Below are 23,350 nucleotides of genomic sequence, written 5' to 3' on the forward strand. Positions count from 1 at the left end.
GGTGAACCCTGCCTGCTGTCCCCTGTTCTGAAGTTACCTCACTCCTCAGAATGGCCGAGAACAGCAAATGGATCTTAGTTACGACCGCTAAGATCATACACAAACTCAGGTAGATTCTTCTTCTAATGCTGCCTGAGAAAAAACAACACACTCCGGTGCTGTTTAAAATAACAAACTTTTGATTGAAGAAATAAAAACTAAGTTTAACAACCACAGTCCTCTCACACGTCCTATCTATTAGTTAGGTGCAAGAGAATGACTGGGTATGACGTAGAGGGGAGGAGCTATATAGCAGCTCTGCTTGGGTGATCCTCTTGCACTTCCTGTTAGGGAGGAGATATAATCCCATAAGTAATGGATGACCCGTGGACTGACTACACTTAACAGGAGAAATAAAAAAATCTTGATTGAAGAATCGTCTTTCCAACACCTAAACTTTACCACTTCCTTGCTCTAACGTAGGCAAAGAGAATGACTGGGGTTGTGGTAAGGGAGGTGATATTTAACAGCTTTGCTGTGGTGTTCTTTGCCACCACCTGCTGGGCAGGTGTGATATTCCCAATAGTAATTAGATGATCCGTGGACTCACCGTGTCATTAGAAAGAAATAAAAGTACACTGTCCCTTTAACAGTTCCTAAATTATTTTATGCAAATGATCTAGTAAAGAATAGAGAGGTTAGTAAGCTTTGGTAATCAGCTGCATTGAATACGGATACCAGTAGTCCTGCATTTTAGCAAGCTATTTGGTTTTCAGTCTTTGTACATTAAGCTCTTTTTATTGTTAGCATTGCACATGCGTTTGGGGAATTGATAGGATGCGCTAATTCATGAGCACCACTACAAAATCTTATTCCCGAATCGGTCATGATTTGCTGTTGCTTTAAATACCCACCAAGGCACACAAGAGGTGGGAGGAGTCTGGCAGCCATTTTAAGATGGCCGCAAATGGTAACATTTTCAAATTTGTCAAAGCAGCTGTCTGAGGTAAAAGCTGCAAAAGTATAGTATTGGGTGTTACTATCATAAATTTGATAGAAGGGTGTAGATTGTCCCAAAAAAAAAAAAAAAAAGAAAAGAAGGACTTAATAAAGTAAAAGATATATATCTATCCTAGCTTAAATAACTTACCAACGTGCTGAATTAAATAAACCAGTTTGTTGTCAGACTTGTGGATGTGTCCCTCTCTTTCAATAGAGATATGAGGTGTTTCAATCATCCAGTAAGCATTAATGCAGCAATATAAATTGTAACTTTTATTAAATAGTATTTACTTATCTAGACTCATGGACCCATGGATTAAGAAACAACTCTACAAAATGTAGGTCAAGGTTGATTTAAAACAAACAACTATTCTATCAGGTTTGGGTTAACAATGCTTGAAAACAACAAATAGCTTCCCAGCAAGCTACATTATGAAATACCTCATCTTCTTCATTGGTTTTGGCAGCAAGAAACAAACATGTGACTGCAATGCAGCGAAGATATTTCTTCTGCGCCTACAGGGGTTTAAAAAAAAAAATAAACAAGTTCTAAATAAAATTCAACCTCGCAACTATACAGGTACAAATACCCAAATCCAGAATTCCAAACTTATTCTGAAATCCAAACTTATTTTTTCCCCCCCAAATATAAAAATTAGATTACTATTTTTTCCCCTCCCTGTAAATCAATCTTCTCTGCCTGTGTCTTTGATTAGTTTTTTGTGTTCTGCAATATTTAAAACAACAAATATTACCTTTCTGGTTACTGTACTATATTTCTGAGGTTAGTATGTACACAGCTTTTTAAAATGATATAAAAACAGAATTTATGCTTACCTGATAAATTACTTTCTCCAACGGTGTGTCCGGTCCACGGCGTCATCCATAACTTGTGGGAATATCTCTTCCCCAACAGGAAATGGCAAAGAGTACAGCAAAAGCTGTGCATATAGTGCCTCCTAGGCTCCGCCCACCCCAGTCATTCGCCCGACGGACAGGAGAAAAACAGGAGAAACTATAGGGTGCCGTGGTGACTGTAGTTAAAGAAATAAATTCATCAAACCTGATTAAAAAACTGGGCGGGCCATGGACCGGACACACCGTTGGAGAAAGTAATTTATCAGGTAAGCATAAATTCTGTTTTCTCCAACATTGGTGTGTCCGGTCCACGGCGTCATCCATAACTTGTGGGAACCAATACCAAAGCTTTAGGACACGGATGAAGGGAGGGAGCCAATCAGGTTGCCTAAACGGAAGGCACCACGGCTTGCAAAACCTTTCTCCCAAAAATAGCCTCCGAAGAAGCAAAAGTATCAAATTTGTAGAATTTGGCAAAAGTGTGCAGGGAAGACCAAGTCGCTGCCTTACATATCTGATCAACAGAAGCCTCGTTCTTGAAGGCCCAAGTGGAAGCCACAGCCCTAGTAGAGTGAGCTGTGATGCGTTCAGGAGGCTGCCGTCCGGCAGTCTCGTAAGCCAATCTGATGATGCTTTTCAGCCAAAAGGAAAGAGAGGTAGCAGTAGCTTTTTGACCTCTCCTCTTGCCAGAATAAACGACAAACAGAGAAGACGTTTGTCTGAAATCCTTTGTTGCTTCTAAATAGAACTTTAAAAGCACGAACTACATCTAGATTGTGTAACAAACGTTCCTTCTTTGAAACTGGATTCGGACACAAAGAAGGCACAACTATTTCCTGGTTAATATTCTTGTTGGAAACAATCTTTGGAAGGAAACCAGGTTTAGTACGCAAAACAACCTTATCTGAATGGAACACCAGATAGGGCGGATTACACTGCAGAGCAGATAACTCAGAAACTCTTCTAGCAGAAGAAATGGCAACCAAAAACAGAACTTTCCAAGATAACATCTTGATATCTATGGAATGTAGAGGTTCAAACGGCACCCCTTGAAGAACTGAAAGAACTAAATTCAGACTCCAGGGAGGAGTCAAAGGTCTGTAAACAGGCTTGATCCTGACCAAAGCCTGAACAAAAACTTGAACATCAGGCACAGCTGCCAGTCGTTTGTGTAATAAGACAGATAAAGCAGAAATCTGTCCCTTTAGAGAACTCGCTGATAATCCCTTATCCAAACCTTCTTGGAGAAAAGAAAGGATCCTAGGAATTTTGATCTTACTCCATGAGAATCCCTTGGATTCACACCAACAGATATATCTTTTCCATATATTAAGGTAAATCTTCCTAGTTACAGGTTTTCTGGCTTGTATCAGAGTATCTATTACAGAATCCGAAAACCCACGCTTAGATAAAATCAAGCGTTCAATTTCCAAGCCGTTAGCTGAAGGGAACCTAGATTTGGATGTTCGAATGGACCTTGTACTAGAAGATCCTGTCTCAAAAGGTAGCTTCCATGGTGGAGCCGATGACATATTCACCAGGTCTGCATACCAAGTCCTGCGTGGCCACGCAGGAGCTATCAAGATCAATGAGGCCCTCTCCTGCTTGATCCTGGCTACCAGCCTGGGAATGAGAGGAAACTGTGGAAACACATAAGCTAGGTTGAAGGTCCAAGGCGCATCCACTAGAGTCGCCTTGGGATCCCTGGATCTGGACCCGTAGCAAGGAACCTTGAAGTTCTGACGAGACGCCATTAGATCCATGTCTGGAATGCCCCATAATTGAGTCAACTGGGCAAAGATCTCCGGGTGGAGTTCCCACTCCCCCGGATGGAATGTCTGACGACTCAGATAATCCGCCTCCCAGTTTTCCACTCCTGGGATGTGGATCGCAGATAGGTGGCAGGAGTGATCCTCCGCCCATTTTATGATTTTGGTCACTTCTCTCATCGCCAGGGAACTCCTTGTTCCCCCCTGATGGTTGATGTAAGCAACAGTCATGTTGTCTGATTGAAATCTTATGAATCTGGCCTTTGCTAGTTGAGGCCAAGCCTTGAGAGCATTGAATATCGCTCTCAGTTCCAGAATGTTTATCGGGAGAAGAGACTCTTCCCGAGACCATAGCCCCTGAGCTTTCAGGGAGTTCCAGACCGCGCCCCAGCCCACTAGACTGGCGTCGGTCGTGACGATGACCCACTGTGGTCTGCGGAAGCTCATTCCCTGGGACAGGTGATCCTGGGTTAGCCACCAACGGAGTGAGTCTCTGGTCTCCTGATCTACTTGAATCACTAGAGACAAGTCTGTATAGTCCCCATTCCACTGTTTCAGCATGCACAGTTGTAATGGTCTTAGATGAATTTGCGCAAAAGGAACTATGTCCATTGCTGCAACCATCAACCCTACTACTTCCATGCACTGAGCTATGGAAGGACGTGGAACAGAATGAAGAAGTTGACAAGCGCTTAGAAGTTTTGACTTTCTGACATCTGTCAGGAAAATCCTCATTTCTAAAGAATCTATTATTGTCCCCAAGAAAGGAACTCTTGTCGACGGAGACAGGGAACTTTTTTCTATGTTCACTTTCCATCCGTGAGATCTGAGAAAGGCCAGAACGATGTCTGTGTGAGCCTTTGCCTTTGAAAGAGACGACGCTTGTATCAGAATGTCGTCCAAGTAAGGTGCCACTGCAACGCCCCTTGGTCTTAGAACCGCTAGAAGGGACCCGAGTACCTTTGTGAAAATCCTTGGAGCAGTGGCTAGCCCGAATGGGAGAGCCACAAACTGGTAATGTTTGTCCAGAAAGGCGAACCTTAGGAACTGATGATAATCTTTGGGGATAGGAATATGTAGATACGCATCCTTTAGATCCACGGTAGTCATAAATTGACCCTCCTGAATTGTAGGTAAAATCGTTCGAATGGTTTCCATTTTGAACGATGGCACTCTGAGAAATTTGTTTAGGATCTTTAAATCCAGAATTGGTCTGAAGGTTCCCTCTTTTTTGGGAACCACAAACAGATTTGAGTAAAACCCCATTCCTTGTTCCACGGTTGGAACTGGGTGTATCACTCCCATTTTTAACAGGTCTTCTACACAATGTAAGAATGCCTGTCTCTTTATTTGGTTTGAAGATAAGTGAGACATGTGGAACCTTCCCCTTGGGGGTAGTTCCTTGAATTCCAGAAGATAACCCTGAGAAACTATTTCTAGTGCCCAGGGATCCTGAACATCTCTTGCCCAAGCCTGAGCAAAGAGAGAGAGTCTGCCCCCTACTAGATCCGGTCCCGGATCGGGGGCTGCTCCTTCATGCTGTTTTGGTAGCAGCAGCAGGCTTCTTGGCCTGTTTACCCTTGTTCCAGCCTTGCATCGGTTTCCAAGCTGGTTAGGTCTGCGAAGCATTACCCTCTTGTCTAGAGGCTGCAGAGTTGGAGGCCGGTCCGTTCCTGAAATTGCGAAAGGAACGAAAATTAGACTTATTCTTGGCCTTGAAAGGCCTATCTTGTGGAAGGGCATGGCCCTTACCCCCAGTGATATCTGAGATAATCTCTTTCAACTCTAGTCCAAAAAGGGTTTTACCTTTGAAAGGGATATTAAGCAATTTTGTCTTGGAAGATACATCCGCTGACCAAGACTTTAGCCAGAGCGCTCTGCGCACCACAATTGCAAACCCAGAATTTTTTGCCGCTAATCTAGCTAACTGCAAAGCGGCATCTAAAATAAGGGAATTAGCTAACTTAAGTGCGTGTATTCTGTCCATAACCTCCTCATACGGAGTCTCTCTAATGAGCGACTTTTCTAGTTCCTCGAACCAGAACCACGCTGCTGTAGTGACAGGAACAATGCACGAAATAGGTTGCAGGAGGTAACCTTGCTGAACAAAAATCTTTTTAAGCAAACCCTCCAATTTTTTATCCTTAAGCAGTGCGCGGAGATGCTCTAATTTAAATTTAAATGTCACATCATCAGGTTCTGCCTGTTGAGAAATTCTACCTGAATCTGAAATTTCCCCATCTGACAAAACCTCCCTCATGGCCCCTTCAGATTGGTGTGAGGGTATGACAGAGCAATTATCATCAGCGCCCTCCTGCTCTACAGTGTTTAAAACAGAGCAATTGCGCTTTCTCTGGTATGCAGGCATTTTGGATAAAATATTTGCTATGGAGTTATCCATTACTGCCGTCAATTGTTGCATAGTAATAAGCATTGGCGCGCTAGAAGTACTAGGGGCCTCCTGCGTGGGCAAAACTGGTGTAGACACAGAGTGAGATGAAGTAGAACTAGGTTTACTCTCTTCATCTGATGAATCATCTTGGGCAACTTTACTATTTGTGGCAGTATTGTCCTTACTTTGTTTGGACGCTATGGCACAATTATCACACAATTTGGAAGGGGGAGACACACTGGCTTCCATACATACAGAACATAGCTTATCTGAAGGTACAGACATGTTAAACAGGCTTAAACTTGACAAAAAAGTACAAAAACCGTTTTAAATTAAAAACGTTACTGTCTCTTTAAATTTTAAACAGGGCACACTTTATTACTGAATATGTGAAAAACAATGAAGGAATTGTTCAAATTTTACCAAATTTTCACCACAGTGTCTAAAAGCATTCAAAGCATTGCACCCCAAATTTCAGAGTTTTAACCCTTAAAATGAAGAAACCGGAGCCGGTTACAGTTTTAACCCCTCTACAGTCCCAGCTACAGCCTTTGCTGCGACTTTACCAAACCCAGGGGGGAATACGATACCAAATGAAGCCTTCTAGGAACCTTTTCAACTACTTTCAGATCTACACAAATGCAGCTGCATGTCTTGTTCTCAAAAGTAACTGCGCAGTAATGGCGCGAAAATGAGGCTCAGCCTACTACAGTGAAGGCCCTTCCTGACTGAAAAGGTGTCTAAACCAGTGCCTGACGTTAAAAAACGTTCCCCAAAGTTTATGTGTGAAATTCAACCTCAATCTGTATAAAATGCCCAAATAAAGCAATCGATCTTGCCCATAAAGTGTCTACCAGTTTTATAGCCCATATTAAGCCCTTTATTCTGTTTGAGACTAAGAAAATGGTTTACCGGTCCCCATGAGGGGAAATGACAGCCTTCCAGCATTACACAGTCTTGTTAGAAATATGGCTAGTCATACCTTAAGCAGAAAAGTCTGCTAACTGTTTCCCCCAACTGAAGTTATTTCATCTCAACAGTCCTGTGTGGAAACAGCAAACGATTTTAGTTACTGCTGCTAAAATCATATTCCTCTCACAAACAGAACTCTTCATCTTTTTCTGTTTCAGAGAAAATAGTACATACCAGCACTATTTTAAAATAACAAACTCTTGATAGTAGAATAAAAAACTACAACTAAACACCACATACTCTTAACCATCTCCGTGGAGATGTTTCCTGTGCAACAGCAAAGAGAATGACTGGGGTGGGCGGAGCCTAGGAGGGACTATGTGGACAGCTTTTGCTGTACTCTTTGCCATTTCCTGTTGGGGAAGAGATATTCCCACAAGTTATGGATGACGCCGTGGACCGGACACACCAATGTTGGAGAAACTACATTTAGTTTACATGTATAAGCTGTTTATATACACATGTATATATAAAATAAAACTAATAATTACCTTTACTGATGCTAAAATTCGGTTAAGAATATTTACAGCCAAGCTAAAGGTTTCTGGATAGAACTGGAATTGTAACCTTAATTCTTCGATCCATAGCACAGCCTGTTCATAATGCATTGGAGAGATATCTGTGCCCTGCCGAGAGAGAAAAAAAACACAACATCAAAACCATTGTATTTAGTTCTTCCTAGCTTGCAGGTTTTAGTGGAAATATATAGAGATACAGAAGGACACCCAAGAAGAAATAAAGTGATACACTTAAGTTAGCCTACACGTGCAACAAAATGCTCTGATAGTTTAGAGCATTTTATTATTGCACAAATTCTTCTCTTAATGTATTAACAATTACAAAGGAGGTTAAATAACTTAAGTAAAGCCCCAATGCACAGCAGCTTCTTAGCAAGGCCAACACTTTTGCTTGTGCATTTTACTGTAGCAAATTTTATTAGTGCACTATTTTGTCCTTTTAACAAAAGATGTGGCTCCCAGTTTACCATAGTCATTTACTCTTTGGTTACTGTACAATAACTATATGCACAACACACATACTTACTTCCATGGCTCAAGAAACAGAATGTATTCTTACCTGTTAAATCAATTTCTTTCTTCGTAGTGAGAGTCTACAGTCCTTACTGTTGGGAATTACATCACCTGGCCACCAGGAGGCAAAGACACCCTATACCAGAGTTTTTAGTAATCCCTCCAACTTCTTTTACCCTACCAGTATTGTATAGCCAAGGATATAAAGTAGTAAGAAAGACCATAAAGTACAAAGATGCAAAAAAGAAAGTTGGGTGAGTTGGTGGACTCTCACTATCAAGAAAAATTAAATGTATCAGTTAAGAATATTTAAACCTATTCTGTAACCCTGGGATACAATTTCCTTGACCCAAGTATAATGCTCGTGGGATATTCCACTATTAGACCAAACTTGGCAAGTAGTCTTCTTATCCCGGCGTCAAGCTGAAATGATAGGAAATATCCCAGAGCAATGAAAGTTTGCAAAATGAGGTAAGTGGTACTCACAGTAGGCAGGGTAGTCTTTAGCGGTAAACGGAAGGGAACGGCAGTTCAAGGATAAACTAATAGGACCGGAAACAGGCAGGAATTGGGAACAAAAGGAAAACCAGTAAAATAACAGTTCAGGGATAAACCAATAAAGTGGTCAGGCAGAGTTCGGTACCAGTATAGCAATCCAATAGTTAACCCCTTAATGACCAAGGACGTACGCCACACGTCCTCAAAAAAAAAAAAGACAGTTAATGACCAAGGACGTGTGGCGTACGTCCTTGGTCTGGAAAGCAGCTGGAAGCGATCCTGCACGCTTCCAGCTGCTTTCCGGTTATTGCAGTGATGCCTCGATATCGAGGCATCCTGCAATAACCCCCCTTGGCCATCCGATGCAGAGAGAGCCACTCGGTGGCCCTCTCTGCACCGGACATCGGTGGCCGGTATCGTTGGTGGGTGGGAGCAAGTCTGGGAGGCGGGTGGTCGGCCATCGATGTGCCGAATGGAGTGGAGGGGGGCGGGAGCGTGCACGGGAGCGCGCGCGTGCACGGGGGGCGGCGGGCGGGCGCGTGCACGGGGCGGGAGGGAACCGCTGCACTACAGAAAAATAAACTGGGAAAAGTAAAAAAAAAAAATAAGTTTTTAAAGCTGTAAATAAACAGCTAAGGGACCTGGAAGGGGTGGGGGGTTGATCGTGGGGGGGGGGGGGGAAGCTACACTACAGAAAAGGTCATTTAAAAAAATAAAAAGGCACATTTTTTTTACTACACTGGGTACTGGCAGACAGCTGCCAGTACCCAAGATGGCGCCCATTAAGGCAGAGGGGGAGGGTTAGAGAGCTGTTTGGTGGTGGATCAGTGAGGCTGGGAGCTAAGGGGGGATCCTACACAGCAGCATATGTAAATATGCTAAAAAAAAAAAACACAAAAAAAGCCCAAATATAGCTTTTATTTTAGTACTGGCAGAGTTTCTGCCAGTACTTAAAATGGCGGGGACAATTGTGGGGTGGGGGAGGGAAGAGAGCTGTTTGGGAGGGATCAGGGGGTCTCATGTTTCAGGTGGGAGGCTGAGCTCTACACTAAAGCTAAAATTAACCCTGCAAGCTCCCTACAAGCTACATAATTAACCCCTTCACTGCTAGCCATAATACACGTGTGAAATGCAGCGGCATTTGGCGGCCTTCTAATTACCAAAAAGCAACGCCAAAGCCATATATGTCTGCTATTTCTGAACAAAGGGGATCCCAGAGAAGCATTTACAACCATTTGTGCCATAATTGCACAAGCTGTTTGTAAATGATTTCAGTGAGAAACCTAAAATTGTGAAAAATTTAACTTTTTTTTAATTTGATCGCATTTGGCGGTGAAATGGTGGCATGAAATATACCAAAATTGGCCTAGATCAATACTAGGGGTTGTCTACTACACTACACTAAAGCTAAAATTATCCCTAAAGGCTCCCTACATGCTCCATAATTAACCCCTTCACTGCTGGGCATAATACACGTGTAGTGCGCAGTGGCATTTAGCAGCCTTCTAATTACTAAAAAGCAACGCCAAAGCCATATATGTCTGCTATTTCTGAACAAAGGGGATCCCAGAGAAGAATTTACAACCATTTAAGCCATAATTACACTAGCTGTTTGTAAATAATTTCAGTGAGAAACCAAAAGTTTGTGAAAAAATTAGTAAAAAAGTGAACGATTTTTTGTATTTAATCGCATTTGGCGGTGAAATGGTGGCATGAAATATACCAAAATGGGCCTAGATGAATACTTTGGGATGTCTACTAAAAAAAAATATATACATGTCAATGGATATTCAGAGATTCCTGAAAGATATTAGTGTTCTAATGTAACTAGCGCTAATTTTGAAAAATAATGGTTTGGAAATAGCAAAGTGCTAATTGTATTTATGGCCCTATAACTTACAAAAAAAGCAAAGAACATGTAAACATTGGGTATTTCTAAACTCAGGACAAAATTTAGAAACTATTTAGCACGGGTGTTTTTTGGTAGTTGTAGATGTGTAACAGATTTTGGGGGTCATAGTTAGAAAAAGTGTGTTTTTTCAATTTTTTCCTCATATTTTATATTTTTTTTTTATAGTAAATGATAAGATATGATGAAAATAATGGTATCTTTAGAAAGTCCATTTAATGGCGAGAAAAACGGTATATAATATGTGTGGGTACAGTAAATGAGTAAGAGGAAAATTACAGCTAAACACAAACACCGCAGAAATGTAAAAATAGCCTTGGTCCCAAACGGACAGAAAATGGAAAAGTGCTGTGGTCATTAAGGGGTTAAAGGGACATAAAACATTTTTTTTCTTCTTTCATTATTCAGATAGACCATACAATTTTAAACAACTTTCCAATTTACTTCTATTATCAAAATTCTTAGCTTTCTTGTTATCCTTTGTTGAAAAGCAGGAAGGTAAGCTCAAGAGTGTGCACGTGTCTGCAGCACTATATAGCAGCAGTTTTGCATCAATGTTTTATATTAACAAGAGCACTAGATGGCAGCACTATTTCCTGTCATGTAGTGCTTCAGGCCTGTGCACGCGACCTACCTAGGTATCTCTTCAACAAAGAATAACATGAGAACAAAGCAAATTAGATAATTGAAGTAAATTGGAAACTTTTTTTTAAATTGTATTCTCTATCTTAATAATGAAAGAAAATATTGGGTTTTTTGTCCCTTTAAGCAGGCAGAGTAGTCAGACAGGCAGAGTTCAGCAACAGTATGGCAATCCAGTACATAATAGCACCCTGGAGCACACACAGTAACACCTATACTTGGGCAGTGATATGTAAAAGTGAGCAACTTACATAGGCTCAGAATTCGCACCACAAGAGATCCTGACAGGCTCCGAAGGAAGAGAGACATGCAGCGATGACGTCACCGCCACACGCACACAGAAGCCAACTTATTCCCTGGCAACAGCCAGAGCAGCAAGGGCAGCGTCCCTGGCAAAAGCCAGAGCGGCGTGACACCAAGGGTCCGGAAAAAATTGAGGCCACGCCTCCTGAAAAAGGCTTAGCCTGCCCCTACCAGAACCAAGTCCCGATCAGGGGCGGCACCTTAGTGCAGACTTTGGTCCAAGCAATCAAAAAAAAAAATAATTAAATACATAAATCTCTAAAGAGACACACAGGATTTGGTCTCCAAGCAGGTTTAGAGGACTCAGACTTCTGGAAAGAAATGGATCTCTGGGTCTGGTTTTGGCATGAGGAACAAAAATGCCCCCCCCCCCCCATGGAAATGTTAAACCTGGTCCAAAAAAGGGTCTTACTCTTAAAGGCCATGGACGAAAGCCTTGACTTGCAGACCAAGATTTCAGCCAAAGAGCTCTTCTGGTTAACACTGCTAGAGGAGCATTCTTAGCATTGATGTGAATAATTTGAAGAGCATCACAGATAAAAGAGAAAAAAAAAAAAAAAAAGGGGGTCTCTAAAAGAGGTACTATCCTCCAAAGGAATTGTAGTTATTTTTGCCAAAGTAGATATAGCCCCATCTACCTTTGGAATCGAACCAATAACTCCAGATTGTACTCAGGAACAGGAAAAAGCTCTTTAAATTTCGGAGAGGGGGAGAAAGGCACTCTAGGTTTATCCCACTCCTTTGAAATAATCTGACATTTGAAAAGGAACAGGAAAAGTCTCCAAAGTCCCTGCTGTACTTGCTTGACCTCAGCTGGTTTTTCCTAAAACTCAAGCATTCTTAAAACCTCTTTAAGAAGAGATCTTAAATTATCCATCTTGAGCTGAAAAATAATATCCTCAGACTCCTTGTCTGATTCAGGAAAGGAATCCTCTGACAAAATCTCTCCATCAGAGCCTGAAGAATACTTATCGAAATCAGACTCCTAAGATTGTGTAATTACCATAACTACAGTGCTGCCCTTGAAAGAGCACGAAGAAGTATGTTTCACTTTACATTTACACTTACTTGCAGGAGGGATAGCTGCAATAGCTTCAGTAACCACTGACTGTAGTTGTGCTCTGAATTGAGGAGCAAACTCAGATATGCCACTTTGCGCGATGGACCTGAGGAGAGAACTGATCTAAGCATGTACCACAAAGTTGTGCTGAAGGTTGTTTTGCACAGGAAACACTAATCCAATGAAAAAGAAATGCCTGAGGGATTTTCCTAAAAAGGCATGTCTTCCATGGCTTCAGTTCCAGTACTCTCTATCCCTTACAATGCAAAGCGTGTAGTGTATATGCTTACCTGGTAAATTCATTCCATGGCGGCGAGACTCCATGAGCCATTACTCCTGTCCACTAGGAGGTGGCAAAGAGTCCCAAAGCTCTAAAAGAACTTAATCTATTCCACCTGTCTGGTATTTTAGTATGACGTATAGCAAGGCTCGACAAACCCAGGAGCCACTGGCTCCTATTTTTTTGGGTTATTCGCCATATATCTATATACAAATCACACTGTCTGGCTCCTAATATTTAAACAGATATGTCAAGCACTGACATACAGCCAACAAAGGAGAAGTAGAAAGATAGGAAAGGACTAAGTAGTGAAAATTGAGGTGCAAACTGGAACTGCTTTAATTTATTTCATATTGGCAAGAGTCCATGAGCTAGTGACGTATGGGATATACAATCCTACCAGGAGGGGCAAAGTTTCCAAAACCTCAAAATACCTATAAATACACCCCTCACCACACCCACAATTCAGTTTAACGAATAGCTAAGAAGTGGGGTGAACTGGAAATATAATTGTGCTTTATACAAAAAATCATAACCACCATAAAAAGGGCAGGTCTCATGGACTCTTGCCAATATGAAAAATGAATTTATCAGGTAAGTTCTTACATAAATTATGTTTTCTTTCATGTAATTGGCAAGAGTCCATGAGCTAGTGACATATGGGATAGTAATACCCAAGATGTGGAACTCCACAGAAGAGTCACTAGAGAGGGAGGGATAAAATAATAACAGCCAATTTCCACTGAAAAAAATTAATCCACAACCAAAAATATAAAAAATTTTCCCTCATAGTTGAAAAGAAAAAAAACTTAAAACTAAGCAGAGAAATCAAACTGAAACAGCTGTCTGAAGAACTTTTCTACCAAAAACTGCTTCCGAAGAAGCAAATACATCAAAACGGTAGAATTTAGTAAATGTATGCAAAGAAGATCAAGTTGCTACTTTGCAAATCTGATCAACTGAAGCTTCATTATTAAAAGCCCACAAAGTAGAGACTGATCTAGTAGAATAAGCTGTAATTCTCTGAGGCGGGGCCTGACCCGACTCCAAATAAGCCTGAAGAATCAAAAGCTTTAACCAAGATGCCAAGCTTTCTGACCTTTCCTAGAACCAGAAAAGACAACAGACTAGAAGTCTTCCTGAAATCTTTAGTAGCTTCAATATAATATAATATTTCAAAGCTCTTACAACATCTAAAGAATGTAAGGATCTCTCCAAAGAATTCTTAGGATTAGGACACAAAGGGGGAACAACAATTTCTCTATTTATGTTGTTAGAATTCACAACCTTAGGTAGAAATGTAAATGAAGTCTGCAAAACTGCCTTATCCTGATGGAAAATCAGAAAAGGAGAGCAGATCATTCAGAAACTCTTCTAGCAGGAGATGGCCAAAAGGAACAACACTTTCCAAGAAAGTAGTTTAATATCCAAAGAATGCATAGGCTCAAAAGGAGGACCCTGTAAAGCCTTCAAAACCAAATTAAGACTCCAAGGAGAAGAGATTTAGTGACAGGCTTGACACGGACCAAAGCCTATACAAAACAGTGAATATCAGGAAGCTTAGCAATCTTTCTGTGAAATAAAACAGAAAGAGCAGAGATTTGTCCCTTCAAGGAACTTGCAGACAAACCTTTATCCAAACCATCCTGAAGAAACTGTAAAGGAATTCTAAAAGAATGCCAGGAGAATTTATGAGAAGAACACCATGAAATATAAGTCTTCCAAACTCGATAAATCTTCCTAGAAACAGATTTACGAGCCTGTATCATAGTATTAATCACCGAGTCAGAGAAACCTCTATAACTAAGCACTAGGCGTTCAATTTCATATCTTCAAATTTAAAGATTTGAGATCCTGATGGAAAAAGTGACTTTGAGACAGAAGGTCTGGCCTTAATGGAAGTGGCCAAGGTTGACAACTGGACATCCGGACAAGATCCACATACCAAAACCTGTGAGGCCATGCTGGAGCTACCAGAAACAAAAACTATTGTTCCATTATGATCTTGGAAATAACTCTAGAAAGAAGAACAAGAGGCGGGAAGACATAAGCAGGTTGGTAACACCAAGGAACTGCTAACGCATCCACTGCCTCCGCCTGAGGATCCCTGGACCTGGACAGGTACCTAGGAAGTTTCTTGTTTAGATGGGAAGCCATCAGATCTATTTCTGGAAAACCCAACATCTGAACAATCTGAGAAAATACATCTGGATGGAGCGACCACTCCCCCGGATGTAAAGTCTGACGCTGAGATAATCCGCTTCCCAATTGTCTACACCTGGGATATGTACCGCAGAAATTAGACAGGAGCTGGATTCCGCCCAAGAAAGTATCCGAGATACTTCTTTCATAGCTAGGGGACTGTGAGTCCCACCCTGATGATTGACATTATGCCACAGTTGTGATATTGTATGTCTGAAAACAAATGAATGTTTCTCTCTTCAACAGAGGCCAAACCTGAAGAGCCCTGAAAATAGCACAGAGTTCTAAAATATAGATTGGTAACCTCGCCTCTTGAGATTTCCAAACCCCTTGTGCGGTCAGAGATCCCCAGACAGCTGCCCAAGCTGAAAGGCTTGCATCTGTTGTGATTTCAGTCCAGGTTGGACGAACAAAAGAGGCCCCTTGAACTATACGATGGCGATCTAACCACCAAGTCAGAGAGAGTCCAACCTTGGGATAGAAGGAATGTTTAGAGATTAGAGGATAGAGATAGATATATCTCTCTAACATTGATTCGAGTAGCTGTGTTAGTCCAGAGATTTAGATATCAAAACAAGGAGTATTGCATTGAGCAATGATACTTTTTTAATTGGACTAACTATACATTTTTAAGTTGACAAGCTTTCGGAAGAGTTCCTTCCTTTATCAAGTCTAAAGCAATACTAAATAAATAATACTAAATAAAGTATTGCTTTAGACTTGATAAAGGAAGGAACTCTTCCGAAAGCTTGTCAACTTAAAAATGTATAGTTAGTCCAATTAAAAAAAAAAAAAAAAAGTATCATTGCTCAATGCAATACTCTTGTTATTTTGATATCTCTCTCTCTATATATATATATATCATTCTGGGCATAAAGCTAGATAAGCAAATACAATTCTGACTGCATAGTGATTAGCATAGACTTGTTAATTACCCCTGCCTGTGTATTGAAGCAATGAAAGTTTGACCAGCAAAAACACGTTTTAAATTATACTCTTAAAACCATTGTTAAAAGACAGCATAGAATTATATATATATATATATATATATATATATATATATATATATATATATATATATATATATATATATATATATACACATACATACATATACATATATACACACACACACACACATACATACACACACCTTAGACTGTATTACATGTCTATAATGCGATTCAGATTGAAATAAATTAATAACTGCATTAGTAGATATAAAATGTTTAAATTATTCCAAAATAAATACAATTTTTCTGTATTCCAGGAAGCTAATGGAAAATGAAAGGAAGAACATTAATGGATATAAAATTGTCTGTTTGTATAATAATAAATATGAATGTCTGCTAAATGAAAAATATAAATAACTTAACCTTTTATTTTTCAGGCATGGTTAACAAATACACACGTAGTTGTCCCATAAAGAAGTACACTGAATGCGAAACATGCTGCGTTTGTATATAAAATGTGGGGAAATGAGCTGGTGACATTTTAAATGGATTTTAAGCTAATCAGTTAGCAGTATAAATTACTTTGATATAATATAATGTTAAAAACATGTGTTTGGTATTGGGGTAATCAGAAAAATGATATGATACTACCCCATCTATAATTAATATTGTTATTTATTAATGCAATAAATTATAGTATGTTTAATATAATCATTGTATGGGAAGATATTTGAACTGGCAGTGTGGAATAAATGTTAGAAATTATTAACTCCTTAATGACCGAGGACGCGCAGGGTACGGCCTCAAAAAAAAAGGCAGTTAACGCCTGAGGACGTACCCTGCACGTCCTCGGTGTGGAAAGCAGCTGGAAGCGATCCTGATCGCTTCCAGCTGCTTTCCGGTTATTGCAGTGATGCCTCGATATGGAGGCATCCTGCAATAACCTTACATGGCCATCCGATGCAGAGAGAGCCACTCTGTGGCCCTCTCTGCACCGGACATTGATGGCCGGTAACGTTGGTGGGTGGGAGCCGACTTGGGAGGCGGGTGGGCGGCCATCGGTGAGCTGTGTAAGGTGGAGGGGGGGCGGGATCGGGTGGGAACCGCTATACTACAGAAAAGTTTCAATACTTATGTGGGGCATAAGGGCACTAATATATAAATAAAACAATAAACAAAAGTGATCTTGGAGTGGTGGAGGGTTGGTCTTGGGTGGGGGGAGAAGCTACACTACAGAAAAAGGGATTTTTTTCTAAAAAACAAAACACACTTTTTTTCTAAACTGGGTACTGGCAGACAGCTGCCAGTACCCAAGATGGCGCCCATTAAGGCAGAGGGGGAGGGTTAGACAGCTGTTTGGTGGGGATCAGTGAGGTTGGGGGCTAAGGGGGGACCCTACACAGCAGCATATGTAAATATGCTTAAAAAAAAAAAAACACACACACACTAAAAAGCCCAAATATACCTTTTATTTTAGTACTGGCAGAGTTTCTGCCAGTACTTAAGATGGCGGGGACAATTGTGGGGAGGGAAGAGAGCTGTTTGGGAGGGATCAGGGGGTCTGATGTTTCAGGTGTGAGGCTGAGCTCTACACTAAAGTTAAAATTAACCCTGCAAGCTCTCTACAAGCTACCTAATTAACCCCTTCACTGCTGGGCATAATTCACGTGTTGTGCGCAGTGGCATTTACCGGCATTCTAATTACCAAAAAGAAACACCAAAGCCATATAATGTCTGCTATTTCTGAACAAAGGGGATCCCAGAGAAGCATTTCCAACCATTGGTGCCATAATTGCACAAGCGGTTTGTAAATAATTTCAGTGAGAAACCTAAAGTTTGTGAAAAAGGGAACTTTTTTTTTTTATTTGATCGCATTTGGCAGTGAAATAGTGGCATGAAATATACCAAATGGGCCTAGATCAATACTTTGGGTTGTCTACTACACTAAAGCTAAAATTAACCCTACAAGCTCCCCAATTAACCCCTGCACTGCTGAGCATAATACACGTGTGGTGCGCAGCAGCATTTTGCGGCCTTCTAATTACCAAAAAGCAACGCCAAAGCCATATATGTCTGCTATTTCTGAACAAAGGGGATCCCAGAGAAGATTTTTCAACCATTTATGCCATAATTGCACAAGCTGTTTGTAAATAATTTCAGTGAGAAACCAAAAGTTTGTGAAAAAATTTGTGAAAAAGTGAACGATTTTTTGTATTTGATCGCATTTGGCGGTGAAATGGTGGCATGAAATATACCAAAATGGGCCTAGATCAATACTTTGGGTTGTCTACTAAAAAAAATTATATACATGTCAATTGATATTCAGGGATTCCTGAAAGATATCAGTGTTCCAATGTAACTAGCGCTAATTTTGAAAAAAAAAAAATGGTTTGGAAATAGCAAAGTGCTACTTGTATTTATGGCCCTATAACTTACAAAAAAAGCAAAGAGCATGTAAACATTGGGTATTTCTAAACTCTGGACAAAATTTAGAAACTTTTTAGCATGGGTGTTTTTTGGTGGTTGTAGATGTGCAACAGATTTTGGGGGTCAAAGTTAGAAAATGTGTGTTTTTTTCCATTTTTCCCTCATATTTTATAATTTTTTTTATAGTAATTTATAAGATATGATGAAAATAATGGTATCTTTAGAAAGTCCATTTAATGGTGAGAAAAACTGTATATAATGTGTGGGTACAGTAAATGAGTAAGAGGAAAATTACAGCTAAACACAAACACCGCAGAAATGTAAAAATAGCCTTGGTAGCTGTGGTCATTAAGGGGTTAAATGTATTGCTGTTTGTCATGTTGCCCCCCGATGGCCAAAATCCAGTATAACAGTCAAAAGATTTGACTGTTAAAAGAAACATTTCCCAAAATGAACCAATAAGAAGGGACAAGGTTTTCAAAGGGCCTCCCATTTTTCTCACCTATGATTAGACAATATAAACTGTATGCAAGATAGGAGAAGAGGCTGCTGATGATTTTGCTAAACTGACTGAAAAGGAAATTTATGCTTACCTGATAAACTTATTTCTTTTACGATATGACAAGCCCACAGATTTCATCCTTACTTGTGGGATATCGCCTCCTAGTCAGCAAGAGGAGGCAAAGAGCTCCACAGCAGAGATATATATATATATATATATATATATATATATATATCCCCTTCCTTCCCTCCAGTCATTCGACCGAAGTTAGGAAGAGATAGGAAAGGCCAAGGAGCAGAGGTGACTGAAGTTCAATAAAAATAAAAACCTGTCTTTAAAAAAATAACAGGGTGGGCCGTGGACTCGTCATATCGTAAAATAAATAAATTTATCAGGTAAGCATAAATTTCCTTTTACAAGATATGACGAGTCCACGGATTTCATCCTTACTTCTGGGATACAATACCAAAGCAATAGGACAAGGATGAAAGAGAGGGACAAGACAGGAACCTAAACGGAAGGCACCACCTGCTTGAAGAACCTGTCTCCCAAAGGCAGCCTCGGACGAGGCAAAAGTATCAAATTTGTAAAATTTGTAAAAAGTGTGAAGAGACGACCAAGTTGCAGCCTTGCAAATCTGTTCAACAGAAGCATCGTTTTTAAATGCCCATGAGGAAGCCACAGCTCTAGTAGAATGAGCCGTAATTCGTTCTGGAGGTTGTTGTCCAGCAGTCTCATAAGCAACACGGATGATACTCCTCAGCCAAAGAGAAAGGGAGGTAGCCGTAGCTTTCAGACCGCTACGTTTCCCAGCAAAAACAACAAAGAGAGATGATGTTCAACAAAAATCCTTAGTCGCCTGCAAATAGAACTTCAAGGCACGGTCTACGTCCAAATTATGTAACAGACGCTCCTTCTTAGAGGAGGGATTAGGACACAAGGAAGGAACAACAATTTCCTGATTAATATTCTTGTTAGAAACAACTTTAGGATGAAAGCCAGGTTTGGTACATAACACCACCTTATCCAAATGGAAAATAAGATAAGGAGAATTACATTGTAATGCCGACAGCTCAGAAACTCTGCGAGCAGAAGAAATAGCAACCAAAAATAAAACCTTCCAAGATAATAACTTAATATCAATGGAATGCATGGGTTCAAACGGAACCCGTTGAAGAACATTAAGAACTAAATTTAAACTCCAAGGAGGAGCAAATAGGTCTAAACACAGGCCGGATTCTAGCTAAGGCCTGACAAAAAGATCGAACATCTGGAACGTCTGCCAGACGCTTGTGTAGCAAAATAGACAAAGCAGAAATCTGTCCCTTTAAGGAACTTGCTGACAACCCTTTCTCCAATCCTTCTTGGAGAAAAGATAAAATACTAGGAATCCTAACCCTACTCCATGAGTAGCCCTTGGATTCGCACCAATAAAGATATTTACGCCATATCTTATGGTAAATTTTTCTGGCAACAGGCTTGCGAGCCTGAATTAAAGTATCGATAACCGCATCAGAGAACCCCCACTTAGATAAAATCAAGCGTACAATCTCCAAGCAATTAGCTGCAGAGAAATTAGATTTGGATGATGGAAGGGTCCCTGAATGAGAAGGTCCTGCCTCAATGGAAGCTTCCACGGTGGCAGAGAGGACATGTTCACCAGATCGGCATACCAAGTCCTGCAAGGCCAAGCAGGAGCGATGAGAATCACCAAAGCCCTCTCCTGTTTGATATGTGCAATCACCCGGGGAAGGAGAGCAAACGGTGGAAACACATAACCTAGGTTGAACTGCCAAGGCATCTATCAGTCCGGCCTGAGGATCCCTGGACCTGGATCCGTATCTCGGGAGCTTGGCATTCTGACGAGACGCCATCAGATCCAATTCCGGTCTGCCCCACCTGAGAATCAGGGTTGCAAAGACCTCCGGATGAAGTTCCCATTCCCCCAGATGAAACGTCTGTCTGCTCAAAAAATCCGCCTCACAGTTTACCACTCCTGGGATGTAGATTGCCGACAGATATCAAGAGTGATTCTCCGCCCACAGAATTATCTTGGCTAATTTTTTCATCGCTAAGGAACTCCTTGTTCCTCCCGGATGATTGATGTAAGCCCCAGTCGTGATGTTGTCTGACTGAAACCGGATGAATTTGGCCGAAGCCAACTGAGGCCAAGCCTGAAGCGCATTGAATATTGCTCTCAACTACAGAATATTGATGAGAAGTAGAGACTCCGACCGAGTCCACACACCCTGAGCCTTCAGGGAATTCCAGACTGCACCCCATCCTAGTAGACTGGCGTCCGTTGTCACTATCACCCATGAGGGTCTGCGGAAGCACGTCCCTTGGGACAGATGATCCAGCGACAACCACCAAAGAAGAGTATTTTGTCTCCTGATCCAGATCTATCTGAGGAGACAAATCTGCATAATCTCCATTCCACTGTCTGAGCATGCTCAGTTGTAGAGGTGTGTGAGATGAAAACGACCAAACGGGATGATGTCCATTGCCGCCACCATCAATCCAATTTCCTCCATGCATTGAGCCACTGATGGCCGAAGATTGGACTGAAGGGCTTGGCATGTATCCAGAATCTTTAACTTTCTGACTTCCGTCAAGAATATTTTCATGGACAGAGAGTCTATCAGAGTTCCCAGGAACGGAACCCTTGTCTGTGGAATCAGTGAACTCTTTTCTAGATTCACCTTCCACCCGTGAGTCTTTAAAAAGGACAGAACCATGTCGGTATGAGACTTTGTTAATTGATAAGACGCCTGGATCAGAATATCGTCCAGCCCCCAAAAATATAGTGCCAGTACAGTTAATCTGAGAAACTTTTGTGCCCAGAAGAAAAAACTGAACCTACCTCCATGCTGAGGAACAGCATGACAACTCCACAGTATCAAGAGGTCCACTCTTCCTCCTGAGGTCCTGTGAAAGAAGAAAGGTCTTAGTTAGCAGTGTCCAAGACCATACACATAGAAGCAGCATAAGCGTGGGAGGCGCAGTGATATTATATTATTATACAATCTATAAGCCATTGAGATGAGAGATCTTGCTGACTGGAGAAAGCTTGACATCTGAATCAGATTCACTAATCAAGTTCTGGAATACTTGACTGGAGCAGTCAGAATAATGCTCTTTTCCATTTGAACAAATTATTGGTAATCTTGCCTTCTGAGGAAGTCCAAACTCTGTGCTCTCCTGGACCCCCAGACTGAACACCAATCCCCTCAGAAGCAAAGAAATGATTAAAATACTAGAGAGGTTGGAGGTTTAAGTACTCTTAGAGATTGGGAACCTTTTCAACTACTACTACTTTGGCTACTAGGAAGAGGCATTTTAGCAGTAATGGCTCGTGGACTCTAGTCACCTTATGAAAGAAAAGGATAATGTTCTTGGGGAGTTTATTGTGCAGGTCTCAAGAAACCAAATCACCAGGGCATGCATGGCTCCCTCAAAATAGGGTCTGACACATGAACTTCTAAGCATCAAAAGGGACAGTCTAGTCAAAATGAAAATTTCATGATTCAGGATAGAGCATGCAATTTTAAGCAACTTTATAAATTTACTCCCATAATCACATTTTCTTCGTTCTCTGTATCTTTATTTGAAAAAGCAAGAATGTAAGCTTAGGAGCCGGCTCATTTTTGTTTTAAAGAACTGCCTGTGAATTACCCATTGCATCTTCCCATGACCATGCCTAGGAAATACAAAACCCAGCATACCACAAGGCAAGTTAACTATGAAACCAGCATGCATTACCTGCTTCATGCTCTATGGTTTATAGCAAGAGAAAGCTCAGTGCTGGGCATCACTGGTTAGTCACCTTATCACTGTGAATCCAGTTGCTTATCTGTCTACATGCTCCTGTGCATGTCTGCCTACTCACCCAGCTGTCCATTTCTTTTTATGCTCATCTGCCTATAACTACCTCTTCTGCCTGTCTACCGTTCTGCTCATATTTGATTTTTGTTGGTGTGTGTGTGTTTATCTTGATGTGCTTAGTCACCAAAACCAGCCGTATTCAGCACTGGATTGGCAGCATATTGTCTGTCTGGAACCAACTTTAACTAGAGAGGAACTGTGAATAGATCCCTATCTTTTTGAAAACAGAAACTATGTGTAAACAAAAGTGCACAAAAAAAAAATAATAATAAAAATAAAAAATAGCCTTTTTAACATCACCAATGGAACAGTGAGAGCTTCTGGAAATAATCTAAACAAAACCTTAACAGAATGCTAACAGATCCATATATAAAAGTACCTTGAGCGTGGAGCCCTGAAACATGGGCACCTTCCACAGACTGGCTTCTCTCTGGAGGCCATTCTCCAGTAGTAGTACTAGACGTTGGTTCTGTGAAAGCCCTATACACTTCATGGAAGCGGATGACTGTTCCAGTTTTTATGGCAGGCACAGATATCTAGGATAATCAAAAAATAAATATTAAATATTGTTTTACAGAATTGAGAACCAATAAAGTTTACTTTATAAAAAAAACATAGGGTTTCTCAATTATTTACATACTGCCTGTGCAGTCATAACATGAATTATTGTAAAAGCTTCTTTGCAA

At 40.8% G+C, this 23,350-nt stretch overlaps 1 protein-coding gene across 2 annotated transcripts in view; it reads right to left on the reverse strand.

The window, feature by feature from the left end:
• The window catches only part of CCNI2 (cyclin I family member 2), a 103,658-nt gene that overhangs the window by 65,871 nt on the left and 14,437 nt on the right, over positions 1-23,350 (reverse strand). For both annotated transcript variants that reach the window (XM_053717181.1, XM_053717182.1), the window contains exons 2-4: positions 23,044-23,200; positions 7,464-7,598; positions 1,423-1,497 (exon numbers count right to left, since the gene is read on the reverse strand). In XM_053717181.1, the coding sequence (XP_053573156.1) occupies positions 1,423-1,497; positions 7,464-7,598; positions 23,044-23,157 (324 nt within the window). In that variant the 5' untranslated portion in view covers positions 23,158-23,200. The remainder of the gene's footprint in view (positions 1-1,422; positions 1,498-7,463; positions 7,599-23,043; positions 23,201-23,350) is intronic.

The sequence above is a fragment of the Bombina bombina genome, chromosome 6, assembly GCF_027579735.1.
Source record: "Bombina bombina isolate aBomBom1 chromosome 6, aBomBom1.pri, whole genome shotgun sequence".
NCBI classification, from domain to species: Eukaryota; Metazoa; Chordata; class Amphibia; order Anura; family Bombinatoridae; genus Bombina; species Bombina bombina.